Source organism: Crocodylus porosus, unplaced genomic scaffold (genome assembly GCF_001723895.1).
Source record: "Crocodylus porosus isolate Cpor-Errol unplaced genomic scaffold, CroPor_comp1, whole genome shotgun sequence".
NCBI classification, from domain to species: domain Eukaryota; kingdom Metazoa; phylum Chordata; order Crocodylia; family Crocodylidae; genus Crocodylus; species Crocodylus porosus.
Genome location: NW_017728943.1, coordinates 31,902,869 through 31,923,050, shown reverse-complemented (window position 1 = coordinate 31,923,050; position 20,182 = coordinate 31,902,869). Strand labels below are relative to the sequence as shown.

General features: G+C 41.9%; 1 protein-coding gene across 1 annotated transcript in view; it reads right to left on the bottom strand.

The window, feature by feature from the left end:
- ISM1 (isthmin 1) overlaps positions 1-20,159 on the bottom strand; it is a gene marked incomplete at its 5' end in the record, with an annotated part of 49,737 nt that extends 29,578 nt beyond the window's left edge. Inside the window, one exon of the mRNA XM_019548555.1 lies at positions 20,124-20,159. Within this exon, the coding sequence (XP_019404100.1) occupies positions 20,124-20,159 (36 nt within the window). The remainder of the gene's footprint in view (positions 1-20,123) is intronic.
- Between the last annotated feature and the right edge of the window lie 23 nt (positions 20,160-20,182).

Genomic DNA, 20,182 nt, shown 5'->3' with positions numbered 1-20,182 from the left:
GCAAACATGTTTTAAGTGATGCTACTAATCAGTAGCCTAATAATACTGAGCAATAGTGTATTAGCACTGCCCAAAGTAATGTGACAGAGTGGGACAAGGAAAGCCATTCTAGGAGGCTACTCTTTTCCAAGTTCCAAAAAATCTTACTCTAGGAACTGTAGTTTTGGCATGTTTGTGAGTTCTGCTAATCTTGAGGCAAAATAATTAGGGAGCCAAAATGCAACAGACACGCCCACATATCAAGGAAACCTATCAGAGAAATCCTGTTTCATATAGTAATGCTTATTTATTTGGAAACTCCACAAAACTATAAAATATGATATTACCAGAGACAAAGTAGAGCTCAACAGAAAATCATTTTATCCCGGACAAAACAATGCTAGTCCTATGCATAGCAGTGCCCTGATGACATTCTCTATACCCATTCCTTTTCACCCTTACCCTGGAACTTGCAGAGAACTTGTAATACCTAAGTGAAAAAGGGCAGAGTATCTTTCCTAAAGTTTTGTTTCTGGTTGCTGAATCTTGTTGAAATAGTATATTTGAATCACATGCCAAAAGGGTTGGGTCCAACCACTCAAAAAGCTAGGTCCTGGGAGCACGCTTATACTGATGAATACATTAGTTACCTAAGTGATAAGGTCAACATGGAGTATGGAGAAGTCCAGTGGAATTCTAGATAAGGTGAATCTGGAAGGGGGTATGCAATAAGAAAAAGTTGGGAACACTTGCTGGGTCCCTGTCATGGGAGAGAGGCAGGAGGGGGGATCCCCGCTTGAGCAGCCAGTAGAGATGGGGGGGGAAGCCTGGCACCTGCTGCAGTCCCTCAGCCAACTGGAGCAGTGATAGTGCTCTGGTTAGGAAGGAGAGGGCCAGGGCCAACCCTGCTCTGCTCTAGCAGAGAGTCCTGCCCAGGGCTGCAAAGCATCTGGGATGCTGGAGGACTTAGGTTTAAGTTAAACTCAGAAGGGGTCTGGAACAGACTTTATATAAGCCAGTTTGACCCAAATCAGTTAAGTCTGATACTACATTCAACCAGATTTATCTCAAACTTGTTTCAACCATTTTCAGACTGGCTTATATGCACTGAACATCTGTTCTGTTACAGGTTTAAGCCAGTTTCTGATCACTTAAACAGGTTTGTGTGTAATGTCTGTCCCTAGCCTACCTGTAACATGCAGGCTGGGAACTCCAGTGTGAGAAACACACAAGCAGCAGCACCCATCTCCTCTCCTGTCTACAGGAGAAGAGGAACAGTTGCTCTCTTGGGCCTTCTCCAGGCCACAGTAATCCTGGCCTCAGGAAGGCACAGCAGCCTTTCCCCTGTTCCACTCCACTTGGTTGCCAGGAATTAAGCTGGGGGAAAAGGGGCACAGACATTCAGTCTCTGTGGAGCAATTTAACCCTGGTTGCTCCCATGTTATTTTTCTTCCCAAAGAGGGCATTTTTGCTCCAAAACACAAATTCTGAATGTCTGCACACTTTGGGGGGGGGGTTAAACCAGGAAACTAGTGATTCTCCCAGTAGAAAATGAATGTCTGTATGTGGCCTTAGTCTAAAGAATAAGACTAACTCAACATTTGGAAACCACACCAGAATATGTACACTTCAAGTATGTTTCAGCAGAGCAGTACCTGTCTAGAGCCAGAATCAAAGACATAAAACGCTCCCAAGAAAATTCAGAGCACAGAAGTTGCTTGAACACAGCTTGTTGGTTTGGGTTTACAGGCTGGCATGTGTAAAGTCAGTATAGTTAAGAAAATATAAAACTCTCTCTCAAATTCTTTTTGCGGGTTTTAGACCAAGTGAAATGAACTCAAGAGAGGACAATCACTATGGCTATGATTTCACTGATGGTAAACCACTTTTAATAAGTGAAGTTTTCATTTCTCTCGAGCCAAAGGAATAACCTTACTTAAAAACTGCAAACAGTTTTCAATGTTGTCTTCAACTGTTTATAAATTTCCAAGAAACAATTACTCCCTGAATCTGTTGCTCTCTCAAGCTGCTAAACATTCACCCTTTGCTTACAAAAAATGTCCATGATTCCGGCTGTGGTAGCTGGCAGATGTTTTTCTTAGCGACTAGAAAGTGTTCAGTCCCTGTGGGCCACAGGCTACATGATGACTTCATCACACAACCAAAAGCTAATATCAGGGAAGCAAGAAAGCTGACAAGTGTTACATTTGAAAAACGTGAGGTTTCCTGTGCTTCTGGCAATGTTACTTAAATAACTGAAGAAAGACAATCATTAGAGTTCTGTAGACTGCACAAAAATATGAAAATCACTACACTGTGCTGAACATGTATGTTGTTGTGCTTTACAAAAGAAAATCGTCATCATCCTTCCCATTTTACAGGCAGAAAAACTAAGGCAGAGACTCAGATGCCACACCTGTTTGCTCATTATATAAACTGCATATTTTAAAGCCTAGGAGCACAACTTAAGATTCTCTTGATTTTGAAAGGATGGAAAGGTAGGACCTATGAATGCCTGAATTAGTTAGCATAGCTTATATTTGCATACACTTGCATATTGGTTCTGCTGCAAGACCTCTTCACAGGACATCATGTCCTTCCTCTATTTCAGCAAGGTGGCTTGATACCGCAGCAAGGAAAAGAAACTAAGGAGGCAGACATGTTGGAGTACCACTTACCCACATATATTTTATGGGGTAGACGGTCAGTTAACAGTGTGGTAAGCAAACGAGGATACCTTGACACACGGTACACCACAGTAAAGCGTGTGGTGACTGTTCTATTTATAGTGTTTCACTACCTCCCCTCCACTACCAAAAAATAAATAAATAGATAAGGAACTTGGGGGGCTTTTTACATTATGCATACAAAGTATTTTATATATAAAATATTCTTAAATCAGTGGGAGAGGAGCTATTTTCTAGTGATGATTAAAGAAGCATGACTTGATTTTCAATTTCAAACGACTCGGGGGGCATTCCAATAGACTGCAGTCAGGAAATGAATACCATACATGCACTGAGCAAGGCAGATGCTTTTGAATCTGATGCTTAGGTGAAAAAAAATATATCTTCATTTTTCTCCTCTCACCTCCCTTTATTTCTTGAAATAAATTAATGTAATTTTTCAAAACTTATTTTGGCTACTTTGTGCACTTGAAGCTTTATGGATGTTAATGGCAAATCAATTGTTCTTGGAGGGCCAAATTCATTTTTGGAGTAGTTATACTGCCATTTGCATTAGGAATGACTCTTGCCCTGCAAGTGGATGTTATGTGCACCCCCCATTACCTGTCTGCTGTGCCAGCTTGATGACATGGCAAAACAATGGTTGGGCTTATCAAACACACAGAACAAGACAACCAGACCTGCATTTTCAGAAGTGCTTAGTGGTTTTATGTCATTTTACATTGGGCACACAAAAATTAAAATACCAGAAACTACCTGTTTTTAGGACATGCTGTGGGAGCTGGTGAGGAAGAGGAGGAGGAAGAGGCAGGCCCCTCTGAAAAGCCTCAAGCTACAACCCCTGTCACCCTTGAAAATGTGGGCCTGAATTTTAAATAATGAAAAAGTTGCTATCCATCTAGTCTTCTCTTTGTGATTGTTTGTTTTTTACTAACAAACAAAAAAAGCATTTCTAAGTCATGCATTTGCTGACTTACAGGCATAGATGCCTTCCATTTCTACTGCTCAGTTCTGCCCGGTATTGTAAGAGCAGGAATCTACAGCCAATACTGTGTAATTGGCCACAATTCTCTATCTGAGGGAGACAGGGCATATCCTAAGGAGTGGAGAAAGGGTGATTTGAATGTTTCAGTTCTCTCTCTCATTTAAAAATCAATGGGAGCAGTGAGCACTGGTGTTTTGGCCCATGCCTGCTTCCCCCCTACTTGTTTTGCGTATGTGAGAGCAAGCCTCCCTTCCAATGTTTTATTGTTGAAAGATTTACAATGCAGAAGACAAAGAGGAAGATGTATACACAGTAAAAAGCACGTTTATTTCAGTGTTACAGCAATAACAGTTACTCTGTGCAAACCCTAGTTTTTTTACCCCTTTCAAAACTTGCTTTAGAAGGTAAACCAACAATCACTTTTCCAGAAGGGAGAAAAGGCATGGGCAGTTATTACAGGGTCCACATCTTAGAGCTCCTGAAGCTTCAAGTACTTCAGCAGATATCTGTACTGGTTCACCTGGGCCAAACTCTCATACAAATGAGAGCAACATCCCCTTGGCCTCATGTCAGCTAAGCTTCCAGCCAGTTTGCCTTCATCCACCTTCCAAGCTGGGGAAGGTAGGGACATGACAGAAATGTGCAGAAGCAGAGCAGGTATGGGTGTGTGGGAAATTGTTGCCTTTTTAATACAGCAGCATTGAGCAAGAGGATGACAGAACTGAACACTGCAAATTAAATTCCCTACCACAGATCTGTCCGTGTAGAATGAATGACTACCCAGCACCACCCCCTGGGGCTTCTCCAAGGAAAGAATGAGGCTGTTTGAGAGCAATCCCATTCACCAGTTCCAGAGTCCACAGTTGAATAAACACAGCCTTGTGGTCAGAGGTATCTGGCTGCTGACAGCTCAGAAACCACCAGCATGAACACCTGCTTTTTACTCATACGGAGAGGACTGTACACCACATTGACAAGAAACTTTGCAACTCCTGATGCTCCCTGTTCTTTTCACACAACCGTTCCTGATCAGGAGGACAGGTAGGACTCAGTATTCAGGGATAAGGATTGCTCATTTGAGAAATGCTGTATTATAATCTGCTGAATGAGCTCCGCTTCCAAAACCACTTAAAAACACCTTCCTCCCCATCATGTTTTAGCCTTCATATTCAGCATCAGGAAGTTCAATCCAGTTGAGGGACATTTACAAGTGTGCAGGTGTTCCCTTTTTACATATGGTATGTAGCAGCCCCAGACATGCCCCTGCCTACATCCTGATCAGCAACTGGAACCACTAGCACCTGGCATACTTTAAAGCAGCCTGGAGGCAGCTTTAAATTACAGATGGAAGACTGGCCCCCAAGTTCAGGTAAAGACAAACATAGGCTCATAGGAAAGTAGGGTGGAAGAGACCTCATGAAGTCATCTAGTTTAGCCCCCTGCTCAGAGAAGGATCATGCTTAACTAAACCATCCTAGTTAAACATTAGTCTAAGCAGCACTTAGACTATTCACTTAGAAAATTCACAAGGGTGGAGATTCACATGATATTTTTTCTGTCACATGGTACTGCTTAAGTCATTTGCCTGCATCTCTCCTGAGCTGCATTGTGTCCTCTTTGGAAGAAGAGAAACTAAACCAACAGTTCGAGGGGCAAGACAAGTCTCACAATGGGATTGTGAAGAGGCAACAGCTGGGCGCCAGACTACCAAGTGTTGACCCTGAGATGCTGCAGAGTCACTTGGAAGGACTGGATGTGTTCATGTTGGCAGGCCCGGATGAGCTCTAGCTGAGGGTACTGAAGGCACTGGCTAATTTGTTATACAGCCACTGGGAAGAATATTTGAGCACTCATGGCACATGGGACAGGTCCTGGAGGACTGAAAAAGGGCCAGTGTAGTCCCTATTTTCAAGAAGGGGAGGAAGGAGGATCCAGGCAACTGCAGGCCAGTCAGTCACACCTCCATCCTTGGCAAAGTCTTTGAAAAGATTATTAAAGGCTCATAAATGTGTGAGCTCAGCAGGAAAAATTATGCCGAGGGGAAACTAGTCAGGCATGATCTACCTGCTACAAACCCATGCTGATCTAGTCCCTTTTTATGACCAGGTTACAAAACACCTGGACACAGAAGAGGGGTAGATATCATTTACTTAGACTTTAGGAAGGGTCTTCAATATGGTATCCCACCCCATACTAGTGAACAAATTAAGATGCTGTGACTTGGATGATTACACAGTCCAGTGGGTGGCAAATTGGCTAGAGGGTCATACCCAGAGTGTGGTGGTGGACGGGTATCAACCTGGAAGGATGTGGGCAGTGGGGTCCCACAGGGCTCAGTCCTTGGACCGATACTCTTCAGTGTCTTCATCAGTGACTTGGACAAGGGAGTGAAGTGTACTCTGTCCAAGTTTGCGGATGATACAAAACTGTGGGGAGAAGCGGACACACCGGAGGGCAGGGAACAATTACAGGCTGATCTGGACAGGTTGGACAAATGGGCAGAAAACAATAGAATGCGATTTAAAAAGGAGAAATGCAAAGTGCTGCACCTAGAGAACAAAAATGTCCAGCACACCTACTGCCTAGGAAAACGACCTGCTTGGCAGCACACAAGCTGAAAGGGATCTCGGAGTCCTAGTGGACTCCAAGATGAACATGAGTTGTCAGTGTGATGAAGTCATCAGCAAAGCTAACTGCACTTTATCATGCATCAGCAGATGCATGACAAACAGCACCAAGGAGGTGATACTTCCCTCCTATCAGGCACTGGTCAGATTGCAGTTGGAGTACTGTGTCCAGTTTTGGGCACCACACTTCAAGAGGTATGTGGATAACCTGGAGAAGGTCCAGAGAAGGGCCACTTGTATGGTTAAGGGCTTGCAGGCCAAGCCCTATGAGGAGAGACTAGGGCACCTGGACCTCTTCAGCCTTTGCAAGATGAGGTTGAGAGGCGACCTCGTGGCTGCCTATAAATTCATCATGGGGGCACAGAAGGGAATTGGTGAGGCTCTTCTCACCAAGGCGCCTCTGGGGTCACAAGAAATAATGGCCATAAGCTAGCAGAGAGCAGATTTAGACTGGACATTAGGAGGAACTTCTTCACAGTTAGAGTGGCCAAGGTCTGGAATGGGCTCCCAAGGGAGGTGGTGCTCTCCCCTACCCTTCAAGAGGAGGTTGGATGGCATCTGGCTGGGGTCATCTGAACCCAGCACTCTTTCCTGTCTATGCAGGGGGTCGGACTCGATCTACTGGAGGTCCCTTCTGACCCTAACATCTATGAATCTATGAGCTCATCGTACTAGCCACAAGGTTCATGGTTCCAAGTTGGAGGAACAGATTAAGGCTCTCCCTGCACTTCTACACTTCTTGTAACTAGCCAATTAAAACTCAACTAGTCATGTCCTATCTGAATAAGCAATCATATTTGAAGAGAGGTCAAAAACAGTGACAGTAGTTGATCTGTTGCCAGTGGTCAATATCTGTTTCACCCAGCAGAATAACTTCACTAAAAATTAAAAAAAAAAAAAAAAAAAAAAAAAATAGTTATGAACAGATTTTTCTAAATTTATCAAAGAGACTAGCAGCCCCATGTCAAGCTGAGCATTCTGGTCCGAGTTATTGTTGAGGAAAAAGCTAAAACCAAGCATGGAATGTTTCAGAAGATCTTTTTTTTGGAAAGAGATGAACAAAAGTAGGGGTGGTTTATAAGGTGATCCTGTATGTAGTAACCCTAGCCACACAGCAGAAATTTATGCTCCGTTGTAAAAAAAAAAAAAAAAAAAAAAATACAGTTCTGATTTGCTTCTCACAAGAATAAGACAAAAAAGAGAGCACTGCAGGGTGGACTCAGTATTCGGAGAAGACCAAACAGAGCTCACTGAGTTCCAAAGGCAAGGATTTGCTGCTAAATCTAGCCTCATACAGATATGTGAATGTGACCACACACTCCCCCATTTCCTCTCAGGGGATCAGTTAAGTTAATGGAGCAAGTCAGACGAACCTCGGGGCTGTCTAACTATTGGAAACATCTCAGGATCAGGTCCTATTCAAGAGTAGATAGAAATCCATGGCACAAAGCCAACATAGCTGGTTCTGGGATTGTGCTTCATAGAGGAATCCCCAGATGATCTGGATCCACATATTTTCCTTGCATTCATGCTCATAAGTGCATTTCCAGATATTCATCCAAAAGCTAAAAGCTGTTGTTGGTATCAGCAGTATGTACAAAAAAACCATTCAATTCAATTTGGCTTCCATATCAGTTGCACAATGCACCAGAATAGTAAAGCTTATATGAAAAAGGCAGCTTTACAAATGTTGCCAGGTCCTGTGATTTTTATTCTGATATTCAAGAATATCTTCAAGACCCAACTCCTGAAGTTGTTATGTGAGATTCTAAGCTTCCATGAAAAGTGTCTCTGTACTTGTATGATCATGAAGCTTAAAAAAAGTCAAAGTATGCCATGAAGTATGCCATGGTTCAAAATTTAGAAAGCAAATAAAAAAAAATAAAAACACGATATCCACCAATTTTTACATAGTCATAATTTAACAGCTGTAAGGATGGCAAGTTTCAGTACAGTCACAGAATACTGTCCCCTGCTACAGAACTGTATAAGAGAATCCAAGTTTCCATTTAACAAGAAAAATTCTTCAGCCATAGGACACAAAACTACTAGACTCAAGACTAGCTGAAACCATAACTATTACAGAGATGTGAACGTTTTTTGTGTTCACTCTGAAGCCTAAGCGCACCAATGTTTTATATTGTCAACACTTTTTTTTAAATGCTGTTTATACTGGCACTTGCCTTAGTCAGGGATTGTGAAGATACAAGATTAAACACTGGAGGGAAACACATTCTTCTCCAGCACAGGGCAAAATAAAATATGCAACTAGATTGGTGCATGCACACACACAGACTGTTCAAAAGAACTCTACCCAAGTTTTATCCATTCAAACCAAAATTAGATGATACTTCTAATTGTAAATATCTTCATAACATTCCTTTTCTTTTGTATACTTTGATCAGGAAGGCAATAGCTAATACTGTCCACTATTTACATAATGGCTAAATGCTTCAGAGCATAACCAATTTAAATGGGCCACTTGACACCTTTCATACTATAGTTTCAGTTTGTTTGAAGACTCAGGCAGATACCATTTCACTGACCACCTTCAATTCCAATTTAGAAAGTTTTCACATATATAAAAGCTAAAAATGTCAAAGTTTTCATTCTGGAGCACAAGACTGAGGAAAAGGTATCTTGCCACCTCAGAACCAGAGACTGCAAGCTAGTCCGATTGCACTTCCCTAAAGGAAAGCTCTTGTTGTACTTTTTTTTTTTTTTTTTTTTTTTAATTACACCTATGCTCATGTCCTGCAGCCAGTTAAGAATGTATATAGGGCAGACCTCTGTTTATACATGGATTGTTCTCTATAAAAGTCGTAACAAATGCAGACTTGTTTCTATATTATGGAGGTCCTAATCCTCCTCCTCTGCCTGTGCTCTATTGTTACAACATCAAAGACCAACTGCTGGCTGAGATACAGTCAATATGAAAAGGGCGACTGGCAAATTTACTGCTTGACTTCATTCCCTTTAAATGGAATAGGCACCATGGCCTTTTTTCAAAGCCCAATCAGAGACATATATCTTCTTTATAGGACATCATGTACAATAAAGAAAAGCTATAACTTGGAAAAAAATAGAACACCTTTAAAAAAAAATCCCATGAGGTGAACATTCCTTTATAAAAATATCACTGTGGTTACATGTTTTCAAACGCTTATTGCATTCTATAGTACCAAAGGTCTCTGATATACATAACTATATTCACGGACTAACTGGGTTATATTTTAGCTACACTATGTATGCATGCCTAATATCTGGCTGATTTCAAGAAAACAACTCATAAAAAGTTCTCTTAAAACAGAATATTCATGCTTTTCCAATAAAGTGAAAGGGCAACGATTGTATTGCATGAATCATTGATTGTTTTGTTACTATCTGCTCCATGCAAGGAACATTTATGGAGTTCCTTGGTCAAAACTAATTTTAAGATGACTGCAAATAGTAGCCCAACATCTATATCACATCTTCTATTAATAAGTAATTGAGTGCATCTCAGTTACTGGCCTCAAGAGACACTAATATTTACAGATGCTATGGTCACGTTAAAAATGGGAACACATAATACAGCAACACAGCAGTGATACAAATCTTGGATTTTCATCACAAGAGAGGAAAATTTAAAAGGGATGTATAATGGAGGCAGAATACAATCTAAGGGCTGATTTTGGCATGAAACCAAAGCTCTCTGACAAGTAAAAAAAAAATCAGTCAATACCAAGTCACTCTGTGTTTTTTTTTTCTGTTTAAACAAAAAGTTCTCTCTCGATGCAAGAGAACTTGTAACTTGTTTTAAGTACTCACATATTAATTTAATTATCTACCCAGCTGATGTGTAATATATTACATTACATGCCAGAAGAGATAACTGTCATACATGCAATAGTAATTTACTGAGTTACTTCCTATTTCTAGGCCAGTGACTATAGGTGAACTTCAGTCTATCTTTATTTTTGTATTGCCAATGACAGGGCATTCTTAGCAATCTGTGTTAAGACATTCCACAGATTAAATTACTGCTGCAGATAAAAATGCAAACTTTATTTCAAGCATAAAGTTGTCATAACAACTTCAACATCCACAGCCATTGGATTTTGATACCTTCAAACTACTAGACTGAGTAGCCATCTATTATTAAGTTTGTTTCCCATACAGGTACATTAGAGTCATAAAACTGCCCCTTCACCTAGTCTCTTAAAATCTAAGCAGATACAGTTCTTTCAACCTTTTATTAAAAGGCATGCTTTTCCACCCTTAAAATTGTTCTGCGCCCACTCCAATTTTTCAGTCTCCTGCTTGAACTGTGGACACTAGAACCAAACACATTCCATTAATGGTCACAACATGGCCACATATAGATGTAATTCTCTTCCTGCTCTTACTCAGTAGTCCCCTGCTTACACCTACAAAGATTCATGTGTATACTACTGCTATGAAATATTAGTTTAACCTGGACTGGCAGTAGAAAATGCTAAGTTTACCAATGATTTCACATTTCTAAAGGGAGGAAAAAATAAGAGCTCTGTCATTATCTTTAAGAGGCACTGTAGGCATCCTAAATGACTGCAATTATCATGGTATTCTCTTCCTTGACCCTTCCAGTCTGCTACCTTTCCCTGTTTCTTACCTCCTCTTTTCACCTCCAGAAGAAAGGGAAATGGTGGGGAAAGGAGCCTCATCTTCATTGGTCTTATGCAGCATAAAGGAGTATGAGGCTTTAAAGAACATGATACCACATTCACTGAAGACAAATCGGAGTCTGTTAACTATAGTGTACTTCAGTAACCATTGCTAGGCAGAAGGCTGTACTTTATCAGGACTTTTCTTGACAGAGGCTTCTAGTTCTTTTCCCCTTTTGAGGTTTTCTGAGGTACTTAAACTGGCATCTGACATTAGAGTCTAGGCACCAATAACAGAAAGCCATGCTGGTAAATGGATAAATAAAATATTTTCCAAGTAGAATGGTAATCCCTTTTCTACTGAAAAACAAACCAAAAAAAAAAAAAAAAACAGGCTAGTCTGAGGTCTTTCAGTGTTTCTGTGTTAATGCATAATAAAACATACTAGACAGAAATGGATTTATATGATCAGGAAGGGTCCAGACCTCTCCAAGATCCTGATCTTGTTTTTTTGATGCTTTGCATGTACAATTCTGCAGACAATTCTGAAGAAAACCCAGTCTAGACAAAGAGATTTAATAACCCATGTAACTGACAATGCTCTCCCTTCTTGTGTATATTTAAATTTCATAATGCTACAAGATAATATTCGGTGAAACTTCTATATGTAAAGCTTTCATTGTAGAATTTTTTTTCCACAATATATTTCCTACTTTTATGATTTATTAATATTTAGATTTGCTGAAAGTGCTCAAGAGACAAAGAAACAACAGTTGAATTCCAAAAACTAGCCCTCAATTTAAAATAGCAACCAGGCTGGTTAACCAGAACTCTGTGATGACATGAGCATGCCAGAGTAGGGCAAGGTGTTGAAAAGCCTGGAATTCTGAATGTGCAAATAATAGGGCTGGGTGATCTATTAACAGATCATCACATGCATATTGAAGCCATACTGGGGAGCACAAGGAGATAGTTCCCCAAGGTAAAACGATATTGAGCTCTTTGGGGTCATAAGGATCAGCAGCAAAGCTGCAACTCTCATGGGCAGCTGGTCTAAATAGGGTAATGTGAGCATACAGAACACTGACAAAGTGGACTAATTGTGAAAAGTTTCCCTCATTGAGCCCACCCCTGAGGAAAAGAAAAAGTTATTTGTAAAAAGTGTTTCTTTGGGTTGATGCCAAAATCAAAAATCACATATTTAAATTTTGGGAAGAAAAAATAAAGTCTCTTACAATATCAAGGTATTTAATCAGAATCAGCAATGAACATTTTTTCCCCATTACGCACATAGTGAACAAACTGAAAAATGGCCTTGAGAGTTCCCAACAGCCACCAGTAACAAGTGATAATGAAAAAGTACATATGAAGAGGAAGGACGATAACTGTGATACAAAAAGGTGGGGCAACAAAACACAGTGACTGAAGACCACGGAAGATGAAGAAAGAGAAAATAAAAAGTGAAGGCGAAACCCAAAACTGGAAAAAGGTGCCTGCATCTTCCTTTGCACCTCCTTTAAGATTTCAAGTAATATAGGACCTTGAAACAATTAATTATTTAAACAAAAAACAAAACAACACACCCCACACAGATATTTAAAAAATATCTCCCCACTACAATAAAAACAAAATACTAAGTTAGCTTTGAAATTATTGGGACCTACCATAGGTTTAAAAGATTCATCTGTGTGCTCTGATGAAATAGAAGGTGCTTTGTTTTGTTTTTAAACAAAAAGTCAGTCAATGTAGTGTTCTTAGATGTTCCTAGGATGTCAGCTACATTGAAAGCCACCGTTTATCCACAGAACAAGAACTGTTATACATATTACTCCAGGAACACCACAAAAGTGTACAGACTTACAGTAACCAATGTTAGAAGTGTGATGGCACTTTTAGACTGTGAGATCATTCATCCCTTTGCTTCTCCAGTGCCACTGTCAACAAGCATGATAATTAGTGCCAACTGGGATAGTGGTTTGTGTCATCAGCATTTACTTTCTAGGGACTGGACTCAGACCAGGCACTCCTTTCACATACCATCAGTCACTTAACAATAGGCAGAAAGCCCAAAGACATACTATAGTAGTGCTTCTAGCCAGAAGCAACATGTTCAGAAGGACTATGAGAAAGATAAGACAAGACAAGATTTTTGCTTCCTTTTGCAAGAGATGAGGGGTATGAATGTACATGAAGAGGTAAATATAAGTAGGGCTTTACTGCATGCCATCTTGTCTGTGCCTACATAAACAGTCTTACCTTACAGTAAGTGGAAGCTAACATGTAGTAGCTTAGTTCTCTTTCATTGATTTCTTTGTGAAGCAGGTGATACACTTAAAGGCCACCATCCCCTTTTATACCAAGGCAGATTATTTGTGTGTCCATACCTACAAAATCTTTAGCTTCACAAAATGAGGACTAAGAGGAGATGACTGCTGTCTGTGACTGCATGGAGGGTAGATGACTGGGAGAGAGCCCATATATTTAAAATGAAGGACAGCATTGGTACAAGACCAAACGGTTATGAACTAAGAATCAACTCTAAATAACTCTGGGCTAGAGGTTCTGGAGCAGCATTCTAGAGCAAAAATCTAACTGCTTTTAAAGCAGAGCTTGATAAATCTGTGAATGGGATTATACAACGTTGTACCTACGACAGCAGGAGACTAGATTTGGTCACCTAGGAGGTTTCTTGTAGCCCAGTGTTTCTAATCACATACAACAGATGTTTCTTAATGCACTGTGGGAAGGTGCTCAGATATCCTGGTGATAAGGGAAAGATAAGAACCTACACAGAACAGAAAAGTGCTCTGAGCAGATGCACTTTATCTGCCACCATCAAAAAGGCACCTAACTAAACCATATCCTTTAGGATGAACAAGATACCCATTAGGACACAGTCAGACATCACCACCAGAAGTTATTTGACTCTTTGAAGCATCAGCCTCTCATTCATAAAGCACCTGTCCAATAAAAAAAGAGAGAAAGAAAGACATTACTGGTGTGATCAGGCAAGTCAGGATTAAGTGCCTCTATAAACATATGATGCATGCTGCCTTATCAGTTGTCCTATTTAATTGTCCAAGGGCTGCCCAGAAGACATAAATGGAAAATGCTGAGATTTTCAAAGTGAATTTTAAAGAGAATTAGACATTTAAACAACAGAAATGGGGTTGTAAATGCATAACAGCTTGGAAATTTTCTGCCTTAAAGTCCCCATAAATAAGCAGCTTGAGTCCTATTCAGATCGGCAGGCCAAGAGAAGAGCTTTGAATAGGCAGCTATGTATCCAAATAGCGATCAGGTTGCCATTTGATAAAATCTCTTTCCAAAGGGCAGTGAAAAGCACAGAAGTTACAGGCTTATACACCTATGAAGAAGTGATGAAATACATCTTACAAACGACAACAGGGAACATGCCAATATTTTATCTTCCTCCTCTGTTGCTGTGGAATCTTTGCGCATGTGTAGATGAAACAGGGGCGCTAAATTGAGCAGTTCCTGGGTTGTGGGGGCAGGTTTTTCCCTCTGCAGCAGCAGTGGCCCCCTACCAGGCAGCACCTGCCCACAGGTACCCGGCTCAGATGGTCCCAGGGGGCACCACAGCTGTGGGAAGGGAGAATAGATTAGGTTTGTCACTTTTCTTGGGTGGAGCCTGCTTTCCCAGGCTACTGCCAGGCTGCCTGCAGGGCTCCCTGCAGAACTGCGGAGCTACACGGACTCCGGTGCTTTGCTCTGTGGCTGTAGGGCAGCAAACTAAAATTCTCTGAAAGAGTTTTAGTTTGCTGCACCCCAAGTCATTTAAGGCCTATTACGCTGCCGAATTTCCTACAGCGACTGGAATTAATGCGCAATATGCTGTCGAGGCGTGCAAAGACAGACACCATTAAAGTGGTGCCAAAGCATCTAGCCCGGTTTAAAGTGTTGTGCACACACACCCCTCGTTTTGTCTATACACAGCCTTTGAGAGCAAATTAGAGGCCAATCCTGTCAACCCTTACTCCCTCACATGACTTGTGAAAATAAAGATTATCCACATGAAGGAGGACGCAGTGGATTGCACCTTATCTGTTACAGCAGTGGAGTGTGCTTCTCTTTTCAGAGCTTGGGGAAGAAAACATTTTTGGACGTACGTTAATTGTTTAGAGGGTCATTGGGGGAAGAGAGCTTGAAACAAAGCTGTTCTTTACTTCTCAGTTCACAGGAATAAAACCTACCAATTCTCTCCTAGGTTACTTGAAAGTTATTCCAGGAGATTCCAATAGTATTACACCAATGTAAGAGTGAAGCAACATTGAAGTCAATTGAGCCTGGGTGGTATTAATGGGCAAGTGTTGCCAAAGGCCCTGTTTTTGAGTTTATAACAACTCTGCTTCAACATGTGGGCATTATTCAGATTTAAAAAGAATTCTTGCATTATTGTTTCTGTTATGATGGGGTTTCCTGGTGCAAGGAAGGTCTTGTAAATCAGCAGAATGGTTTACTTCACCTTTACCCATCCACAGTAAAATTCTTCAGACAGAATGTTTGCTTCAAAAACTGGACACTAGTATTTTGGCTGAATTTTTTTTATATAAAGATGGCCCTTCTGCTGTCTTTCTCTGTTTATGGATAAGAGTGATGCAGTGTAAACAAAATACTGAGACAATAGCCTGCCTATGTTCCCAGTTTCTCCATTACTCAGAAAGGAAAGTGCCAAGACCTGTTTCCACTTCGTAGAAGACAGATAGATAGGAGACGGAAGTGTTGATACCCTCTCTAACTATGGTATTATGAGCTATCCTTCATTGCTCTTTACAAAATTCCAGGAAACTCTGCAGGAAATATTATTTATAGTACTATAATGGTGTTTACCCTGCAATGAGCAAAAGTACTCTAACTTCATAGAGGTTGGAACAGGTAAAACAATAAGGTTCACCACTGTGTGACTCCACTTTTATGATAGTATAGACACCAAGTTACAATAGCATAAATTGCATTGGTGGGCCAGGGCCACTGCCTCCCTCAGAAGCACAAGTGTTATCTACCATTACTGATTCTACAGGCCACACATCCAGCAGGAGCACCAAAAGGCACCTATACAAGTGCTGCTCCAACCTGTGCTAACTAACACGCGATTAATCAAGCCAATTGGCATGCTCCAGCACCCTCGTGTTGCGTATGCAGTGTCCCCACATTTCAAAATGGTGGTGGAGGCGCTTTAACTACAGCTTATTGAATAAGCTTTAGTTAAAGTGCCCCAACCGCCATTTTGAAGTGCAGGATGCTGAATACACACAACGCTGCGGGCACTGTAATTAGAGCAGCGCTCATAGCAGCTTTAATTAAAGCGCCTCCTCCTCCACTCCTGAGCACGTGTAGTCGTTCAAAATGACACTACCTGGGGTTGAATCAGTGTCATCATCCCCCCACGCCCAAATGCTGTTTCAAGAGCATCAGGATCAGCAGCAGAGGCACAAAGTGATCCAGATGGCTGGAAAATGTAAATGTGATTGTGTGTATTTACACAAACACATGGGTTTGGGAGCAAGGGGGGGGGTGGGAAGAGGGGAGGTACCAAAGATAAAAAATGAGAGAGGAGAGAAAAGCAAATTGTTTAATTTTAGGGTGAAGTTTTATCTGAATTTCTTTCATCTACCAACTAAAATTAATGGTAAGGCTTAACTTAATTGGAAGGCAAAGACACACAAGAAAGACATCCTTCCAGAAATATGGAATTTCCACCAGTATTTGCAAGGGGAGTGGGGAGGGAGGGGAAGGGTAGCTCCTTCCCCACAGAAAAAGATCAACTTAGTGCACTTTACATTTAAATAAAAAAAGACAGGCTATATATATGAAAGCACACATGCACCTTTATGCATCATCTGCAAGTCCCTACTCCCACGTTAAAGTTACAGGACTGATTCAGAAAAAATCATTATGTGGAGAAGCACTTAAGTGCTTCCTGAATTGGGATCTGAACCATCCGACTTTACTCATAAACTATCATCATGCGCATACACACGGTCACATTTTGCCCATCTTCTTCATTCCTTCATGCCCCATAGGTCACATCCACATGTGCATGGATGTTTGGTTCCCTGGGGACAACTAGCGACGGTGTACCTTGCCCACTGCTAGTTGTCCTTGGGGAACACCTATGCCACATGCCCTCTGGCACAAGGCAAGTTACCCCAGGTAGGGTTGGGAAGGCTGGTGGCCCCAGCCTCATCTGGGGTCCTGTTGGCCTCCCAGGGCTGCAGCAGCAGTGATCCTGCCACATGGAACCTGGCTGGCAGAGGAGCATGCATCCAGCTGGCCCAGCTCCAATAGTAAGCAGTGTGCATTGCCCCTGCATGTGATGCTCCACTTTTTTTTTTTTTCTGGACACCTGGATACCCAGGGGTCAACCCCCACCCTCCCCGCTGCTTCCTTGAAGCATGGAGAATAGCTGAACATGCGCTATGTGGCACCACAGATGTGTCTGCGGCGCCACATGACTGCACTCATCTGGATGCAGCAATAAAGTCTATATTTAATGCTGATCATTTTTATTTTTTCATATCAATAAAATTAATCTTCTGAACGATACTAGAAATCAGAGCAGAGTTCACAAATCCTCAGTGGTAATGACTTTGGTATGCCTGCAGGCTTTGGTATAAAATGTGCCTGGTCAAAGTTACATTTCCAAATAGTGGTGGTATAAAAAGTTCTTATTTGGATATGCCAATGTGTGACATGCAACAGATTTTGTTACATGAAGTATTTATCTGCTATTACTCCATAGTGTTATACTATATTCTCCCTCTTCACATCCTTTTTGAGGCTCCAAAGGAAAAAAAATAAAAATAAGGGAAGGTGTGAACACTGCCTGATTTTTAAGCAGTTGCCACTTTTCCATAACCCTCAAGCACACAGGATGACAGAAATGCAAACTAAACAGCTCTGTATATCAACCAACCTAAACAACAGTGTGTATGTCAAGCTGAGTTCTGTTACATCACATATGGATTTTATCAGCTAGTAAACTCCCCCCCCCAAAAACCCACGTAAACAACAGCAACCTGATTTACTACCATTTGTTTATAACAGACCTTTTTTTGTGTTGCAGCATTGATTTTTCACATGGGAATGCAGTAATGTTTGCTGCTCCCCAAGTATTTGTCAGTCTGATTAATTTAACAGCTCAACATCTTTCCTGAAATTACTCAAAAACCGAAGTTACCGGCGTAAGCTTAAAAAAGCTTGAGATGGTCTCATGCAAGATATCAGAATGCCCATCTGCCTACTAGTATTATGAATAGCAAATTTTTTTTAGAACAAGTTACTATATTTTTGGCTACAAAATGAATCCCTGCAAACGCCAAGAGCAACTGACTGATAAATTTTCCATCTGTTTAAATGCTCATTGTAGTTCAATACACTCTGTCCTGTTAATGTCTGTTACAGAGACACAAGTCACAAATACAAAACTGCAAAATCAGCTCAGTAGGGAAGTATATAAACCTCTTTTTTGCTACAAATGGCAACACATGATGAAAATAGGAACTGGGCTGCCAAAACTATCATGATGTTTACAAAGACATAGACTTCTTTGAACAGACAACTTTATAAAACAGAATAGAGAGACTTCTTGAAGTCAGAAGTCAATAGGTTTTTGACAATGGTTGGTCAAATTGATACCAGTAAGAATTTCTGGAAGGGATGATTTTCCCCTCTTTTTTCTCTGCCCCGATGCAGTCTTCTCAACAAATTTCTTTGGGAAATGGCATCACCTAGAGTCCCCATTTGTCCAGATGTTTCCCTCATTATGTTATTAGCCTGTCAAGAAAGGCAATTGCAGGGTTATTCTAATGATTGAAAACACCTCATAAAAAAGAAAAAGCCCTCTCCAAATTTACTTTTTCCACAGAACATCATTTTTAAGGCAGCTCATGGACCCATGAGGAAAGAAAGCATCATTTATAACATCTTATTACTAGAGAGGTAGTTAGCCATGCTAGTCTGGCTGGAGATGCACCTTATAGACTGACAAAAATCAGAGATGCACAAGCTCTCCCAAGTCCCAGCTCATTTCATTGGATGTTGTGGAAAGACATGCACAGAGCAGTCCATCAACAGAGTGCCCCGAAAATCAAGACTGTTGCGTGTGTCCTTCCACAGCTTCTGCTGAACTGAGCTTGGACTCACAAAAAGCTCACGCATCTCTGAGTCAGTCAGTCTACGAAGTGCATCTTTGTCCTACTCCTAGCCAGAGATACCTTCTGCCATAGGCACCAACTTTAGTTTTTGCTTTTTTTTTTTTTTTTTTTTAAATGTGTTCCTGCACTAAGCCCTGCACATGCCCAAAAGAGGCTGTGCATTACTTTAACCCAGCTCTCCCAACATGGCTTGTGGGTGCTGAGCATGCACTAATTTTTTTTGGTGGGTGCTCAAGCCCTGAAGCCCCCATGGAGTCAGTGCCCATGACTTCTGCCTTATTACTAGAAATCCTGAACACCTTAACAAGACAGGAATGCCAAAGGAGTGACAGACCTGCAGCCTACCCAGGAAAATACCATCATGGGCATTTAGCTCAGCCCTTATTTGAGCTGACTGAGGTCAGCAAGAAGTTTTCCTCACCAGAGCTTGCTCATGCACCCTCCACTCAGGCTTCCTGGCTGAACCACCACCACATCTGCCCCACCTCAGCCAGCAGACTCAAGTGCCCCCACCAGGATGCTCAGGACAGCTGAACCGGGCCCCCCCACATTAAAACGTGAATCAAGCAACTCAGTGACATTCTGATACTGCCATCAGCCAGGGGGGAGAGAAGGGCACCCACTAGAGTGAGGGAGGAGGAGAAGAGGGCACCCACCAGACCCCCACTGAATGCCATTTTCTGTCAGGTCTCTGCCTGCCAAATCTGCCCACCTGCTTTCAGAGGGAGGAGAAAACCCCCGCCCCCTATGCATGAATTTCTGGTTGGTTGCAGCCGTGCTGGCCTCAGGACACCCCCTGCACCCGAGCAACGAAGGGTGACTGTACCCCAAACCTAGCCAAGAACTCCCCCCTCAAGTGGTCCGAAGAAGAGACATCACACCTCCCCCGCTGTCACCCACTCTGCATCACGAGGGTCACCCCCTGCCCGGGCTGTCCCAGACGGGTCCTCTTTGCTCTGAGCCCTCGAGGGCCAAACCATACCCCGCTTCCCCCCCGCAGGTGCGCTCTCTGTTGGGTCTGTGGAGGGGCCGCGCTCACTCACCAGGCGCTGGGCGCGGGTGCGGTTGGCGCGGGCGGGCGGGGCGGCGCCGCGCAGCACCG